Source organism: Balaenoptera physalus (genome assembly GCF_965194825.1).
Source record: "Balaenoptera physalus genome assembly, chromosome: 5".
Classification (NCBI taxonomy): domain Eukaryota; kingdom Metazoa; phylum Chordata; class Mammalia; order Artiodactyla; family Balaenopteridae; genus Balaenoptera; species Balaenoptera physalus.
The window spans coordinates 84013842-84029165 of record NC_138884.1 but is presented as its reverse complement, the minus strand read 5'-3'; the positions used below and the strand labels follow the sequence as shown (position 1 = coordinate 84029165).

General features: G+C 45.3%; 1 protein-coding gene across 5 annotated transcripts in view; it reads right to left on the bottom strand.

The window, feature by feature from the left end:
• The window catches only part of BEND4 (BEN domain containing 4), a 64053-nt gene extending 60464 nt beyond the window's left edge, over positions 1–3589 (bottom strand). For all 5 annotated transcript variants that reach the window (XR_014264399.1, XM_082464256.1, XM_082464253.1 and 2 more), the window contains exon 1: positions 3006–3589. Coding sequence is in view for 4 of the 5 variants with exons in the window: in XM_082464256.1 (XP_082320382.1) it covers positions 3006–3492 (487 nt within the window). In the remaining variant the exon portion in view is untranslated. The remainder of the gene's footprint in view (positions 1–3005) is intronic.
• Positions 3590–15324: the final 11735 nt, after the last annotated feature.

Here is a 15324-nt window from a genome sequence, read left to right as displayed (position 1 = left end):
AGTTGAAGAAGATAAAATATCTGCCTGACTCAAAAGCTTGACAGTCAGGTTAATAAAATCTCATTAAAGAGAATGACCTATGCAATTATATAGGATTTATTGTAATTCATTTTTGATTGTACTCTGCTTAAAGATGCAATTTCCCATTTCCTGATGCCAAATTTAGGCTGCATATCAAGATCTACGTGGGTTTTAACTCTAAGCCTCCCACAGAGGAAAAATATGCTTTTAGAACCATGGCATATTACCGCTTTTAAGGAAAATTATACTCTTCAGGAGATTTTATAAGAATGTTGAAAAATCTATTTTAATCATGTATTTCTCCTCTCGATGGTTTATGGCCCTTAATGGCAAATAAGGTTCACTTCAACCCTTTCATCTTTTCACTGCATTTTCTCTGGACACTCAGTTATCTCTCTCCCATCCTTGACTCATTTCATCTCATCGACATTTTGACTATTTTCAGTTTACGAGGTGGCCTGAGACCCTGCAATACCACTGTTGTGAGGGTGCAACAAGCAAATCACCACCCCTACCCCTACCCCACCCAGTGTGCTAGGATGGCTGTCTGTACACACATGCTTATTGGTTCAAAGTGGAACCACTAGTTCCTCAAAGAGCCAATCAGCTCTTCAGGTGACTGTCCCTCTGACGGCCACTCACATCACTGTGCCTGTTAAGAGATGGCTTTGTCCCCCAATGATTAATAGTATGACCACAATTCATGATGTCTAGTACTATGGTCTTTTTTTTTTTTTTTTTTTTTTTTGCCCCTGACCATTTTCCTCACTGCATGGCAGAAACCTACCATTCAATTCCCATCTTTCCAACAAGCATATGGCATCCTGTTCTTGGGGCTATCAAGCCTACCTCTCTATGACCTCTCTTAAAAAAAAAAAAAAAAGCAGCAGCAGCACTGAAAATAAAAGGAAATAAGAAATATAGGGAGTTGGAGGGGCATCAAAAAGCCCCTTTCCACTCCTTTAGATTCAGTGATATGATTCCACCTGGGGATAGAGACAAACTAAACAGGACATTAGAAGAAACACTGAAAGAGGACATTCAGAACAAGGTAAGAAGGAAACAACAACAAAAACTCCTTATGGATAAAAGAGTGGGGAAACTGCCAGAGTAGAAGGGACCATGGAAAGGATAGCAAGTGACTGGTGCAGAAAAAAGAAATACAGGAAAAATAGCAGGGAAAAGCAAGGTTAAAACTATGGATGAAAATGGAAATGAGAGGGGGCAGATTTATACTGTATTAAAAAAAGTAAAAGACATAAAGAACAACAGTCAGCAAAGACTGAAAGGAGAAAGCAGGATGAGATTAAAGACTGAACTGGGCAGATAAAGAGGGGAAAACGCCAATGAACATGGTGGCACTGAGGCTGTGCAAAGGAGTGAGCAAAATATAGAATGCGGAAAAAGGACCCAAACTTCTGAACAATGTAAAGATAAAGGAAGATAAAGCAGAGCCGGGAAATAAAAAGGAGTGAACAAGAAGTAGTATAGAAGAAAACCAGACCCCAAGCCCAGAAAGCACACAAACCTCACTAAGAAGGGGGGAAACAGAAAAAAAATGAGGTAAGTGAAAGTAGGCTAGCCTCACAATGAACATAAAAGCACAGCGGAATAAAAATACAGGAAAAAAACCACACCTCACAAACAATAAGGACATCCACATAACAACCTCGCCAACATCTCCCAGCCAGTGAGGGATGTGACAGAGCAAGCCTTCACTTATAACCTGTAATTAGATTTTCTTTCTCAAAACCAATCCTTCTTGTGTCAAAATATTGACAAACAACAGAACATGAGCTTAGGCATCTATAACGCATTTCAAGACAATGCTCCTGTTTTCATTAGGAAAAAAGGAAGCCGTGGATTCACTGATATGCAGAATTTGGGGGGCTCCAAAGTGCCGTAAAAGGCCTGAGCAGGAACTTTTCGTTCTGAGCCGCGGGATACACGGGGCTGCGCGTCCTCGGGTAGCAGAGAGCACATTCGGGCGCAGGCCCCAGGCTGTGACCTCTCCACCAGTCCGTCTCCCTCCCCGCCGCCGGGCTAGAGAGCCGGCTTTTCTCAGGAGTCGCGTACCCTGGGGTGGGTGCTCCCCGAAAGGCAGTCATTTCTGCGGGGCCCGGGACCCCGCGGTGCAGCAGCGCCCACCCGGCGGGGCCCAGAGCGCCCGGGGTTCCCGGGGCTGGGGGGAGGGGCGGGAGGTCTCCGTCCCTGAAGTCGCGGCCGCCGGGGCGAGCGCCAGTTCCACCCGCGTGGCTGCTGCAGAGGAGCCCCGCGTCCTACATACACCGGCGGGGACTCTGGCGTGGCCGGGGAAACGGGGGCAAGGAGAGGCAGAGACAGCGCGCGCTCGCCCGGAAAAAAGCAGGAAAGCAGCCCTAGGGCCAGCCGCGTGACCGCGACAGAGTGCGCGAGAAGAAGAGGACCAGAGGGAAAATGAGAAGGGAAAAAGAGAAGGACGAACAAATGGAGGAGAGAGGCAGATAAAGGGAAGAAGCAGAAGGAGAAAGTGAAGCAGCGGAGGGGAAAAGGAGGGCGTCCCCGAGAACCGCCAGAGTAGCGCCAGCTTCTCCCCGCGCCGCCGCCACTGTCACCCCACGGTGTCCCGCCCCCACTCCCCGCCCGCGCGCCGCCCCCGCCCCGCAGATCGCCCCTGCCGCGCTCCCCGGGCGCCGAGCGGGACGCGAGCGGCGGAGCCACCTGTTAAGAGGCGCGCGCGCCATCGGAAGCCCCGGACGCGGCGGCGGTGAACCTCCAGAAGTTGCTGCCGGCGCGTAGAGGCCTCGGGGGTGCGCTCGGACGCCCCGATGCTCCCTCAGCCGGCTCTGCGCGCCTCCCGCTCTCCCCTCCCACCCCCCGCCCCCCGCCCCCCACGCCGGGCTCGGCGCGCGGGAGGCTGTCCTCGGTCCCCGGTTCCTCCTTCCCGGGTCCCACCCCTCCCCCAGCCCGTGGCGGGACGGAAAGTTGCTCCCGAGAGTTGGTACCTGCGCTGAGCTCCAGGCTGGCGCCGTTGCCGCCCGCGCTGCTGCTGCCCGCGGCGGCTGCCGCCGGGCCCGAGCCGTACCTGACGACGGCGGCGAAAGATGAGGACGACGACGCGGCGGGGGCCGCGGGCGGCGGCGCTGGGATCCTCAGGTGGCCCTGGGACGCGGCGGGCGTGCAGGACGGAGATGACGACGAGGCGGCGGCGGCGGCGGCCCGGCCGGGCCCGGGTGGGTAAGAGCTCTGCGCCTGGAACTGCTGCGGTGGTGGCGGCGGCTCGCTGCTGCTGATGGAGACCGCGGCTTGCGGCGCGAAGGCCGGCGGGGGCGGCCGCACGTGCGGCAGCTCCACCAGGGTGGGTCGCTCGTAGCGCTTGGCCAGCGCCGGTCTCTTGCTGGGGAATGTCTTGAGGACGCTGTAGGGGCCGCGCTGCTTGTAGATTTTGGGGACGCTGGGCCCCTCTTCCGCCGGCTGCATCTCCTCCTCCATTCTGCGCCTCTGGGCAGGTCCCGGGTCGCACGCCCCCTCCGCGCCCGGCGCCGGGCTCCGAGGGTGCCTCTGCCGCCCGCCCGCCGGCTCTGCCCGAGTGCGCGCGTGTGGGAGGGTGGCTGTCTGTGCCGTGGCCGCCGTCGCCGCCGCCACTGCCGCCTGTCGCGAAGGCTGGCATCGCCGAGCCCCTGCGCGGGGGGCTGCCGCCCGAGCGCTGATTGACAGGCTGCCTCACCAATGCCTGGAGGGAGAAAGGAGGTAAAGAGCAAGTGTTTAGGGTTATATCTGCTAATGATAATGGGGCCGGGGGCGGGGCCTGGCGCCGCCGCTGCCGCCCGCGTGGTTGCCCAGCCGGGTGTGCGCCTCCGACGGGGGAAGGGAAGGAATGAGCCGGGACCCGGAGGGCCCCCTGGTAACAGCGCGAGGTTCCGGCCGGGACGAGACTTCGGAGCCCCAGACGTGCACTTGAGGCTCCTGCTGCTGTGGGCGGGGTTCAGTTTTAGGAAAGAGCTCTTGGCGCCGCCTTCTTGACCCCGAACTCTCGGGGTTGCCCTGAGGGGCTGGTAGTAGTAGGGGCGGGGGGGTAGCTAGAGTGCGTGTGCGCCTTGGGAAGATATTACAACCCGTTCTTCTGCCGATGGGGAATTGCTCCCCCAACCTTCTGAAAGGAACATCTTCAGAAAGTCTTGACCTAGGTCGCTGCGAGTTGTTTGCGGGCCCGGGGGTTTCTGCCTATACCCAGCTCCGGGCCTTCGAGCTTATGCTGTCCTCAGAGCACACAAAGCATCGGGCTTTCACGTTATTTCAGTTAGTTCCCTACAGGGCCCCTAGAGGGCGTAACAGAATCAGTGTCCCCATTCTACAGATGAGAAAACCGAGGCTCTTGGAGGAAATTACCCAAAGTCAGTCACTCAAGAGTGTGTGGCTGAGTTGCACAGATGTACTCAGATATTCAAATTCACACTTCTCGTAGCACGTAGACTCTGTGCAATTGAGGGAAAAAATATGATCTGATACCTCCTTTTGGGACGGTGGTTAGATACTCTCAACAATGTCATTTGGTATATATATATTTGTAAGTGCTTGTAGCACCAAGATGAGCCGAAAGCTCTTGCTCCCTGCGTTGCCCAGGCAGCTCCTCACTGCACCTGGGGTCACACGGCCAGGGTTTCTGGAGGACACACAATTTCAGTAGTTGTTTGAATGAGGGAAGAGCCTCTGTGGTTTGGAGGAGGATCCCATGAGCTAGAGATGTCTTCAGATCTAGAGGACTGTCGTGGCTTCTCCCAGGCATTTTTGGGAGCAAATCACCCCTCCCCTAGGTCAGCTCCAATACCAGCATACTCCTTTCCCTGGTTTGCTTTCCAGCCTTCAATCTTCACTCTCCAGGTTAGGATTCTGGGTACATCTCCTCCTGGATGTGTGACCGTCATCTCTCCACTCTGAAGTTAGGTTCCTTTTCAGAGCTTTCCTTTTAGACTTGGGAAGGTGACCTATTTTCTTCTGAGGGTTCAGGACCTTGGCCTCTCATTTGCCAGATCTCCCTTCCTTTGGAAGCCTTCTCTCTCTTTGCAGGATCAGCTTCTGTGTTTCTCCACCCTAGATAGTCTCCCTCTCTGCAGCCTCCTCAGATCATGCTGTGGTTTCCCCCCTCCATTTATTAGAGATGAAATAAATAATGCCATAAATAAAAGTATTTGGGAGTCCAGGAACTGTCAGGGCTGATTAGGGCATAGAGGACATTTTCTTTCTCATTATGCAAAAGCATTTCATGGGGAAATAAAAGAGGTTTCATTGTAACTCATGCATGTCATATTTCAAGGAATTCAAGATATTAATCATATTTAACATTATTTGCAACGTTTCTCCCTGGCTTCTGAAAACTGCTAAATGAGGACACGTGGATCGCTAAGAAAAAGGGAGACAAGCATGAGAGGGACAGTTAAGAAATAATGAAATGCTGGTGAGAGACAGGGAGAGAGAATGAGATGCCAGGGAGATGTTTCTTAGGCACATGAGTGAGAAATGGGGAAGCTTCTTCTGAGACGTGAGACAGCTGAAATTGAATGATATACTGGAGGAAATAAATGATAACAAACCTCCCCACACTTTTCTTTATATAAAGCAGTTCTGAATTTTGCATTGAAATGTTTCCCTCCCACTTTACTCCCAGATAATTTGTCAATAAGTCCTGGCTTTTGAAAAGAAATTGGGTGGTGGCAGTGTGTGTGTGTGGTGAGGGGGAAGAGGTTAGAGGGGAGAAATTCTTCAGTCTTTCTACTGAAGAAGTAATTTCCTGTACCTGGGAGCTTTCTCTTCTGCTTATGTATTTTTAATTTGTATCATCCTCACCACTTAAGCACCTTAAGAGACTGGGAACATTATTCTGTTGTTATATTTTACCAATGAAAAGGACCTGGCCACCCTGTATGTCAAAAATGGATGTTTCTATAAAACAGAATGGTAAAATTAGTGATTTGGCTAAAAAAATAAAAAGAGGTCCTAGAGGAAAAATATTAGAATTTTTTAAATGACCAGCTTTTAGATCCTCACGCTAGCAGTCACCTATGTCTGGGTCCATAGCAAAATGAAGTGCTTAATATTCACTCTTTAGAAAATAAAATGGACATTTACTCCAAGTGTGGAATTGAACTCAATTTTAAAATTGTAACTGACCACTATACCCTGGCTGGGGTTGTACTTAGTTGAGTATTGTATATAAATGTAATGTACTGAAGTGTTTATAAAATCATTGGCAGCACTTTGTAAGCATCTTGCTGTAAATTATACTCCAAATTATCAGATAATATCTTCTCTTTAGGGTCTCATAGGGGCTGACAGGATCGTAATTACACCCATTCTTTAAATCTTTTTAGGTATTTACTCTTATTTCCAAAAAAAGAAAAAAAAGATAGCGAACTTTTAAAAGCCGAGTGGCTATTTATGGACAGGGTGATTTTTTGATTGGCAGCATGTCAATTCCTTGAAGCCATCCAGAATATAGCTTTTCAATAATAAGTCAGCCATGGGAAATGCTTTTTATTGCACCAATTTCAATGATATTTAATGAGCTTCTGATTGACTGTTTGATCTCCCAATGTTTTGTGCTACTTTTAATTCATTTCGTATAATAGAAAAAAAAAAGTAATTGGAGTAAAATTTTGTGACAAGATAATGACCTTCCACTTTGAAATTAAATGTCTGATTAGCTTCAACATTTTAATGCTGAGATGATATTGCAGCAGGAACAGGGGTGTGCATACTATCATTCGGTGGAAAATGACTGAGGAATACTCCTTTGCTTTTCCCATTTGCATAGCAGAAAGGGCATGGTGGCCACGGAATCATAAGCTCATAGTCCTAGAAAGGGCCAAAATGGTCTTTTATTCTTGTGACTGAGCATATGCTTTTGTGCTGACCATGGCTTTTCTATGACCCTGTCAAGTGGTTGTACAAACCACGCTTAAATACCTCCAGTGGTGGGAACTTCACTACTGCTGCAAGCATCATTCACCCAGGGATTTCTTCAACAAATATATATTGAGTGCCTACTATGTTTGCTAGGGACCTTTCTAAGCACTGAGGATATAGCAGAGCCAAATTTCAAGATCCTACTATTATAGAATTGGGGTGGGCAGATAAATAAACTAGTAGCTAACTGAACAATATTAATATATTTATATAATAAATACATTGCGAGATTGGGATTGACATATACACACTACTATATATAAAATAGGTAACTAATAAGGACCTACTGTATAGCACAGGGAATTCTACTCAATCCTCTGTAATGGCCTATATGGGGAAAGAATCTAAAAAAAGAGTGGATATATGTATATGTATAACTGATTCACTTTGCTGTACACCTGAAACTAACACAACATTGTAAATGAACTATACTCCCATGAACATTAAAAATAAAAAAAATTTTATAAAATATATAATAAATATATTATGCTTATGTATGTTATAGTATTTAAAAAATGTTAAATAATATATAATACATAATAACACTGTTATTATTATATCAGATAGAAATAATTATGATAAAAAAAATAGGATGGGGATGTTACTTTTGAGAGAGTGCTTGAGAAGATCTCTTCGAGGGTGGAACAGAGCTGACAGTTTACCCTTAAAAAGAGCCGTCCATGAGAAGAGCGGTCCAGGCCGAGGGACAACGGGTGTACGAGCCACAAGGTGGGAACAGACTTGATGTTCTCAGGGAGCTGAAAGAAGGGCCAGTAGTCGGAGTGTCCTGGCAAGGGGCAGAGTGAGGAGACGAGGCCTGAGAGGCAGGCTGGGTCCTGGCTGGGCAGGGCCTTGTCCATCTGGGGAAACATTCGGGATTCATTCGAAATGCAGTGGGAAGCCAGGAAGCGGTTAAGCTGGGGAGTGACATGACCGGATTTATGTTCTTGAGAGAGAGTTTTCCGAAAAGGTAAAATCACGACTCCCATACATAAAAATGAACAGATGTTAAAGATTTTATTTAACTTGCTCAATGCCCTCAGAGTATTCAAAGGACAATTTGATGTGGAATAAAGGAAGGTTGAATTGAATGTGTAAATGGTTTTTTCGTGTGTAAGCTGGTTTTCCCATGAGGGATGTGGATGAGCACTGCCTCTAGCAGGCAGGACGGTTTGTACATCTATCTCTCAGTTATCTAAACATTCGAAGTTGTAAAAGTCGTTCAAAGACAATGAAAGAGTGGAATCAGGTAACTGGGGACGGTGTGCTGTATGTAGACAATGCAGTTTTCCGATGAAACACAATTTCTTTACTACAGCGCTTTAAAAAATAAAACCTTTTAATTTTGACATAATTAGAGATTCTAAACTTATTATTTTGAAATAATTACAGACTCACAGGAAGTTGCAAAGATAGTGCAGAGAGGTGCCAGGTACCCTTCATCCATTTCCCCCAATGGGTACATTTTATGTACCTTTAGTTATGTAAGTGGAATCATGCAATGCACGATCTTTTGAGAGTTTCCACCTACTTTAGTGCCCTTGAGATCCATCCACGTTGTTGTATCAATAGCTTGATCCTTTTCATTGCTGAGTGGTATTCTACAGTGGTTATCCCACACTTTGTTTAACCATTCACCTGTTGTAGGATATTTTGGGTGCTTTCAGTTTGGGACTATTGCAAATAAAGCTGCTCTGAATAGTCAGGTACAGGTTTTTGTGTGGATGTAAGTTTTATTTCTCTGGGAGTAAATGTCCAGGAGTGGATTGCTGGTCTTTCTATAATATTTTAAAAGGTTCATTCTGCTTTGTGGACAATGGACTGTAGAGGATCAGACTGGCAGCAGGGTAACTATTTATTTTCTAAACAGTGACTGAGTAAACTTTTCAAAATATAATCATGTTTCTCCACCACCCTCCATTATCTTCCTCCTCTGTAGAGTAAAATCCAAAGACATGCAATTGCCTACTTAAGGCCCCTCAGGATCTACAACCATCCCTTGCCTCTCGGGCCCCATTCCTTCGTCGCCTCCCTCACTCACTCCATTCCAGCCTCGATGGTCTTGAACAGGCTCCAAATGTCCTGTGTCAGGATTCTTACTCTTAATGTTCCTTCTGCTTAAAATGTTCTTTCCCCAGATGTCTGCATAACTTCCTACCTTATCTCCTTCCAGTCTTTGCTCTAGTGTCTTTCTCAGTGAGCCCTTCACTAATCACCGTATTCACAATTGCAACCCAGCTTCCCCTCCCCCATACTCCCCATCTCCCTATCCAGCACCTATCACCGTCTGTCATGCTATACAGACTACATGCTGTACAATGTCATGTACATTGTACAGTCAGCCCTGCATATCCTTGGGTTGTGCATCTGTGGTTTCAACCAACCATGGATTGAATTCCAAAATTCGATCTGCTGATACCTAGGGCTGACTGTACCACTGCCATTTTATGTAGGGGACTTGAGCAGCCATTTTATGTGAGGACTTGAGTAGCCATTTTATGTAGGGTCTTAAGCAGCCATTTTGTGTAGGGGACTTGAGCAGCCATTTTACATAGGGTCTTTAGCAGCCATTTTATGTGAGGACTTGAGCAGCCATTTTGTGTAGGGGACTTGAGCAGCCATTTTGTGTAGGGACTTGAGCAGCCATTTTATATAGGGACTTGAGCAGCCATTTTACATAAGGGACTTGAGCATCCGAGGAGCTTGGTCTCTGTAGGGCGTCCTGGAACCAATACTGAGAAATTATTTACTTATTTACTGTTTGCTTCTGGGGAGTAGAATGCAAACTACTTGAGGGCAGGGATTTTTTGGTCTGTTCTGTTCCTTGAGTCTGCAGCTTCTAGAATAGCACCTAGCACAGAGTAGAGGCTCAGGAAACATTTGGTGGATGAATGGGTGACTTTAGGAGGCTCTGGCAGTAGGCCAAATCAGAGCTAAGACTGCTTGGACCAGTGCAGTGGTAGTTCCAATGGAAGGAAGTAGATAAATGCAGACTATATTCAAGAGGCAGTCTGCTCCATTTTATACAGCTTTGAACAGCGGAAAGTTTATCCTTATGTCAAGCCCAAATTTGCTTCTTTGCTTCTTCCAACTGTTGGCCCTTGGGGCTATTCAGAAGAAGTTAATCCTCTCCTTAACCTGGCTTTAGAGTGAAATCTACAACATTTTTTCTTTCCTTCCTATGATGGTTTCTAGGACCTTTTTGAAATGGCTCCATCCTTTTAAACAGCAGAATAGAACAGTCATCTTTGCTCTAATTACTGTTTTTCTCACTAATAAGACTCTGTATTCATTAGGACTCTTTCAGTAGAGAGTGACAGAAACCCAGCACAAATGGATTAAGCATAAAGAGCTTATAGCTGACATATCCCTGAAGACTAGAGGTAGGGCTGGTGTAGAGCAGGCATGGACTATTAAGAATCTACCTCCCTCCATTTCTTGCCTGCAGTTTTCCTTCTGTTGATCCATTTTCTGGCAGGTTCTTCCTTTGTGGTGTTCATCTGGCCACCCGCAGTTGTCACTTGTGTGAAAAGAGAGCACCTCTTTCCCATCAGCACCAGGAAAATACCAGAATTAACTATCATTGTCTAATTGTGTCTTGATAATGGATCCGTTTGTTTGTTTGTTGACCCTTCCAATATTGTGATGTTGAGGCTATTTCTCTTAAGGTGAAGAGAACTAGAGAACAAGGAATTGAAGGAATTTCCCCAAAGTCACAAAGCAAGTCATTGAAGAATTTAACTCAAGTCAAGATTCTTCTGTTTAATCAAAGTAGCACATATAACTTATCAAGCTTAGTAAATTTAATCTTTTATTCTCTATTCCTCACTTCCCTCCAATTTCTGAAAGGACATTCCTCCGAAAGAGCTAAAGTCACCCTGGGCAGAAGTATGAGCTTGAGAAAAATAGGAGAATCAAGCTGGATAATAAAGGTGGGAGGGAAAAAGGAGGAGCAAGTCATTAAGAGAAAGTTGAGGAGATGTAGTAACAACAAGTTGAACTGTGGGTGACTCAGTTTCTAAAAAGAGTTTGCAGTCTCCACCAGCAACATCAATTTCCTTTCTACCCTCTCTTAATTTCTTTATATGAGTATTGTATTGCAACAGGACACGATCAGTTCCTGATGTTAATTAGTATTTAAGCCAGAATTTTATTCCATAGTACCACAGGAGGACCAACTTCCACGGAGAAGGTTCTGAAATGAGCCAGTGAAATACAATCTTAAGAATTGGAAGTTAAATGTTGAGGTTTTGTAACATCACACATTATATGCTTTATTGGAATTTTTACAAATTAATCCATACCATATGTCCCCAACCAAGAGAGCAACTGGATTTGTCTGTTGTCTTGGTTGCTTGGAGTATTTCATGGTTTGCTAACAGAGCTTCTTTATTTTTAAAATTTTATTGAAGTACAGCTGATTTACAAAGTTGTGTTAGTTTCTGGTGTACAGCAAAGTGATTCAGTTGTACATATATAAGAGTTTGCATTTGCTAATCCCAAACTCTTAATCCATCCCTCCCTCACCCTCCTCTCCCTTGGCAACCACAGGTCTGTTCTCTATGTCTGTGAGTCTGTTTCTGTTTTGTAGATAAGTTCATTTGTGTCATATTTTAGATTCCACACATAAGTGATATCATAGGGTATTTGTCTTTCTCTTTCTGACTCATTTCACTTAATATGATAATCTCTAGGTCCATCCATGTTGCTGCAAGTGGCATTATTTCATTCTTTTTTATGGCTGAGTAGTACTCCATTGTATATATGTACCACATCTTCTTTATCCATTCATGTGTTGATGGACAATTTAGGTTACTTCCATGTCTTGGCTATTGTAAATAGTGCTGCTATGAACATAGGGGTGCATGCATCTTTTTTGAATTAAAGTTTTGTCTGGATATATGCCCAGGAGTGGGACTGCTGGATCATATGGTAATTCTATTTTTAGTTTTTTTGAGGAACCTCCATACTGTTTTTCATAGTGACTGCACCAATTCACATTCATACCAACAGTGTAGGAGGGTTCCCTTTTCTCCACACCCTCTCCAGCGTTGGTTGTTTGTAGACTTTTTGATGATGGCCATTCTGACCATTGTGAGGTGGTACCTCATTGTAGTTTTGATTTGCATTTCTCTAATAATTAGCAACGTTGAGCATCTTTTCATGTGCCTATTTGTCATCTGTATGTCTTCTTTGGAGAAATGCGTACTTAGGTCTTCTGCCCATTTTTTGATTGAGTTGTTTTTTTCTCTTATTGAGTTGTATGAGCTGTTTGTATATTTTGGAAATTAAGCCCTTAGCAATGCTTATTTAAGCACTCATTTTTGAAAACCAGTAGAAATATGTTTTTGCTGCAGAAATTGTGATAATTTTCTAGCTGACTTCTGTAATGTGCAGGCACCTGGGCTTTTTGTATCTGTTTTCTAGGCTAGGAAACAGGAAAGTTTTATTTTTCCCCCCCTCTTATTTTGTCTTCAAAAAGCAGCTGGTAATAAACATTATGTGTTGTATGAAGATCAACAATAACCCTTTAACTTATTGTTTTAAGGTTAGTCAGACTTCTAGGTCCCCCCTCTCCCCAACAGCTTCAAAGGTGAATGATTACAGAATCATAGACTTTGCTTTTCTGTAAGGGACTATATTAGTTTCCTAGGGCTGTCGTAACAAAGTAGCACAAATTAAGTGGCTTTAACCACAGAAATTCATTGTCTCACAATTTTGGAGGTTGGAAGTCTGAGATCAAGCCAGATTGGTTTTCTTCTGAGGGCAGTGAGGAAGACTGTGGTCCATACTCTCACCTAACTTCTGGTGGTTGGCTTGCTGGCAATCTCTGGTGTTCCTCGGCTTGTAGAAACATCACCTCCATCTCTGCCTTCATCTTCCCATGGCATTCTCCCTGTGTGCCTGTCTGTGTGTTCAAATTTCTGTTTGTGGTACTTTCTTACCTCAGCCCTAGCAAACTAATACATTTACCATATAGGTAGATTATATGATAGTCTCTAGTAACAAAAATGAATTATGGCAGAAAGGTCAAATGTTTGATTTTTTTAAAACAAGTCTACCAGAACTTGTATGATTTAGTATACATTGATAGAAGACTTATTTGCACACAATAGATATGCACACTTGGGCACAAACAGTGGCTTCCCATGAGGTTACAGATCACAGGGCCAATGTGTAAGTGACGTTAAGAGCAGGGACCTTTGATCATTCCTATCATGCTCTTTGAATTTAATGAATTCAGGCACATCCCCAGAAATGCTGAAGGAGAGTTACACAGGGCTAATGCCTCCATGCCTTCTCCAACCCAACCCCCAAAAGCATGGTCAGAAAACAAGTTTAATTAAACATAAAAATTATTAAAAGCATGTATAAATATATTTTTAGTCAGCCAGTCTTAATGTGGGCTGACTTAACTTTGCTGGGAGAATTTTCAGAGATACTGTTGCCCAGATCCTTCCCCAGACCAAATAAAACAGAATCTCTGGTGTGGGACCTTGGCCTTGGTGGTTTAAGAGTCTCTTTGGATGCTTTGAATATACAGCTATCTTGAGACCCACTGACTGAAGCAATGGCAGTGTCCCTAGAATAAACACATCATGGTATCAAGGTAGCCATGTGGAAGACCAGTATACATTGGGATGCTTGAGCATTTTGCTGTTAATGAGAAAACAGGGTATCTCCCTGTCTCCCCCAGCATAGATAAGTGGCTACAGTTAGAGAGCAATCATATTGGCCTGGAGTTCGGGCTAAGCAGGGATTAAAAAAGGGAAGAGGGGCTTCTCTGGTGGCTCGGTGGTTGGGAGTCCGCCTGCCAGTGCAGGGGACACGGGTTTGAACCCTGGTCCGGGAGGATCCCACGTGCCGCGGAGCGGCTGAGCCCGTGCGCCACAACTACTGAGCCTGCGCTCTAGAGCCCGCGAGCCACAACTGCCGAGCCCATGTGCCACAGCTGCTGGGGACCGCGCGCCTGGAACCCGTGCTCCGCAGCGGGGGAGGCCACCGCGGTGAGAGGCCTGCACACGGCGGCGAAGGGTGGCCCCCGCTCGCTGCGACTGGAGAGGGCCCGCGCAGCGGCGGGGACCCAATGCAGCCAAAAGTAAATAAAATAAATTAAAAAAAAAAAAAAAAGGGAAGAAATGGATTGAATGCAGAAGAGGATTGAGACTAGCAAGACAACAGGTTTATTGGGTATGAAAGAAACTCAGTCCTTTGTAAGAGGGGAAAATACACTCAGCTCAGACAGGCACCTTCTGTGAGAGGTCAAGGCAGCGATTTAAACTTTTAGTCTTTTATATTATGACTCTTTTGGTTGCAAGAGACAGAAATCCAACTCAAACCAGATTAAGCACAAAGGGAAGTTTGCTGGCTCATTCAACTCAGAAGCACGCTAAAATATCTTACAGGAAAGGTGAAAGGACTGCAGGAATTAGAGTCTTTGAGATTAGAAAAAGGGGCTCACTGATTCTCGAATTTTCTCTCCATCTAACTCTTATCTCTCCATGTTGCATGATAGGTGGCCTCCAGCAGACACAAAGTGTCATCTTCTCAGCTTAAAATCCACAACAGAAAGTCAGCTGGCACATGCCATCCTTGGACCAGTCTTCATTGTTTGGGAGAGAGGGTTCCAGTATGGGCTAGGCCTGGGTACTGCACGTGGGGAAGTGGTTCCCTGAGGAAGGGATGCAGGTAGACAAAAGCAACTGCTCTCTGCTGCATCTTTGAGAGTGAATTAATAGCTCCTCTTTCAACCTTTCATAAAAGCCATTTCTGTGGGATAAGAATGCTCCCTAAATCAAGGAAAAAGCCTTCTTTGGAAATTCAAGGGAAAAATGAAATGACAAGGGAAGACAATCATGAATGTCAAAAGTGAGAGGCAAATGGTTTTATGCCTAGCTGTCTCTCTTTTCTAGTTAGTGAAATTTAGGAGGATTGATCTGGACTTGTTTGTTCACGGACAGATACACCTGTGCAAACAATGACTTGACTTGCTGTCGGCACACTCTGCTCTGTAAAGCAGGTAATGCATTTTCTGTAACATGCATGACAACAGCTGTTACTTAGGTTACTTTCTCTTTAAAGAAAGAGCCTAGTGGTTTTGTTTTGCTTTTCTCTCCCAGTGGGACTCCAGGCTTCCCAAGAAAGGTCATCCATGAATTTGGAAGATGAGAAACAGACCCATGGGTGTGACCCCCATCTCCATCTTGAACCTGGGGGGCATGTGTTTTCAGCTTGTTGAAACTATCATAGGTGTTTCAGATTTCCAAGAACACCGATATGGTTTCAAGTATATAGATTTGTTTTTCTATGGAGTAAAATTGAAAGAGATCCTATTTTTTTTCTAGAAACTTGTAAGCTTCT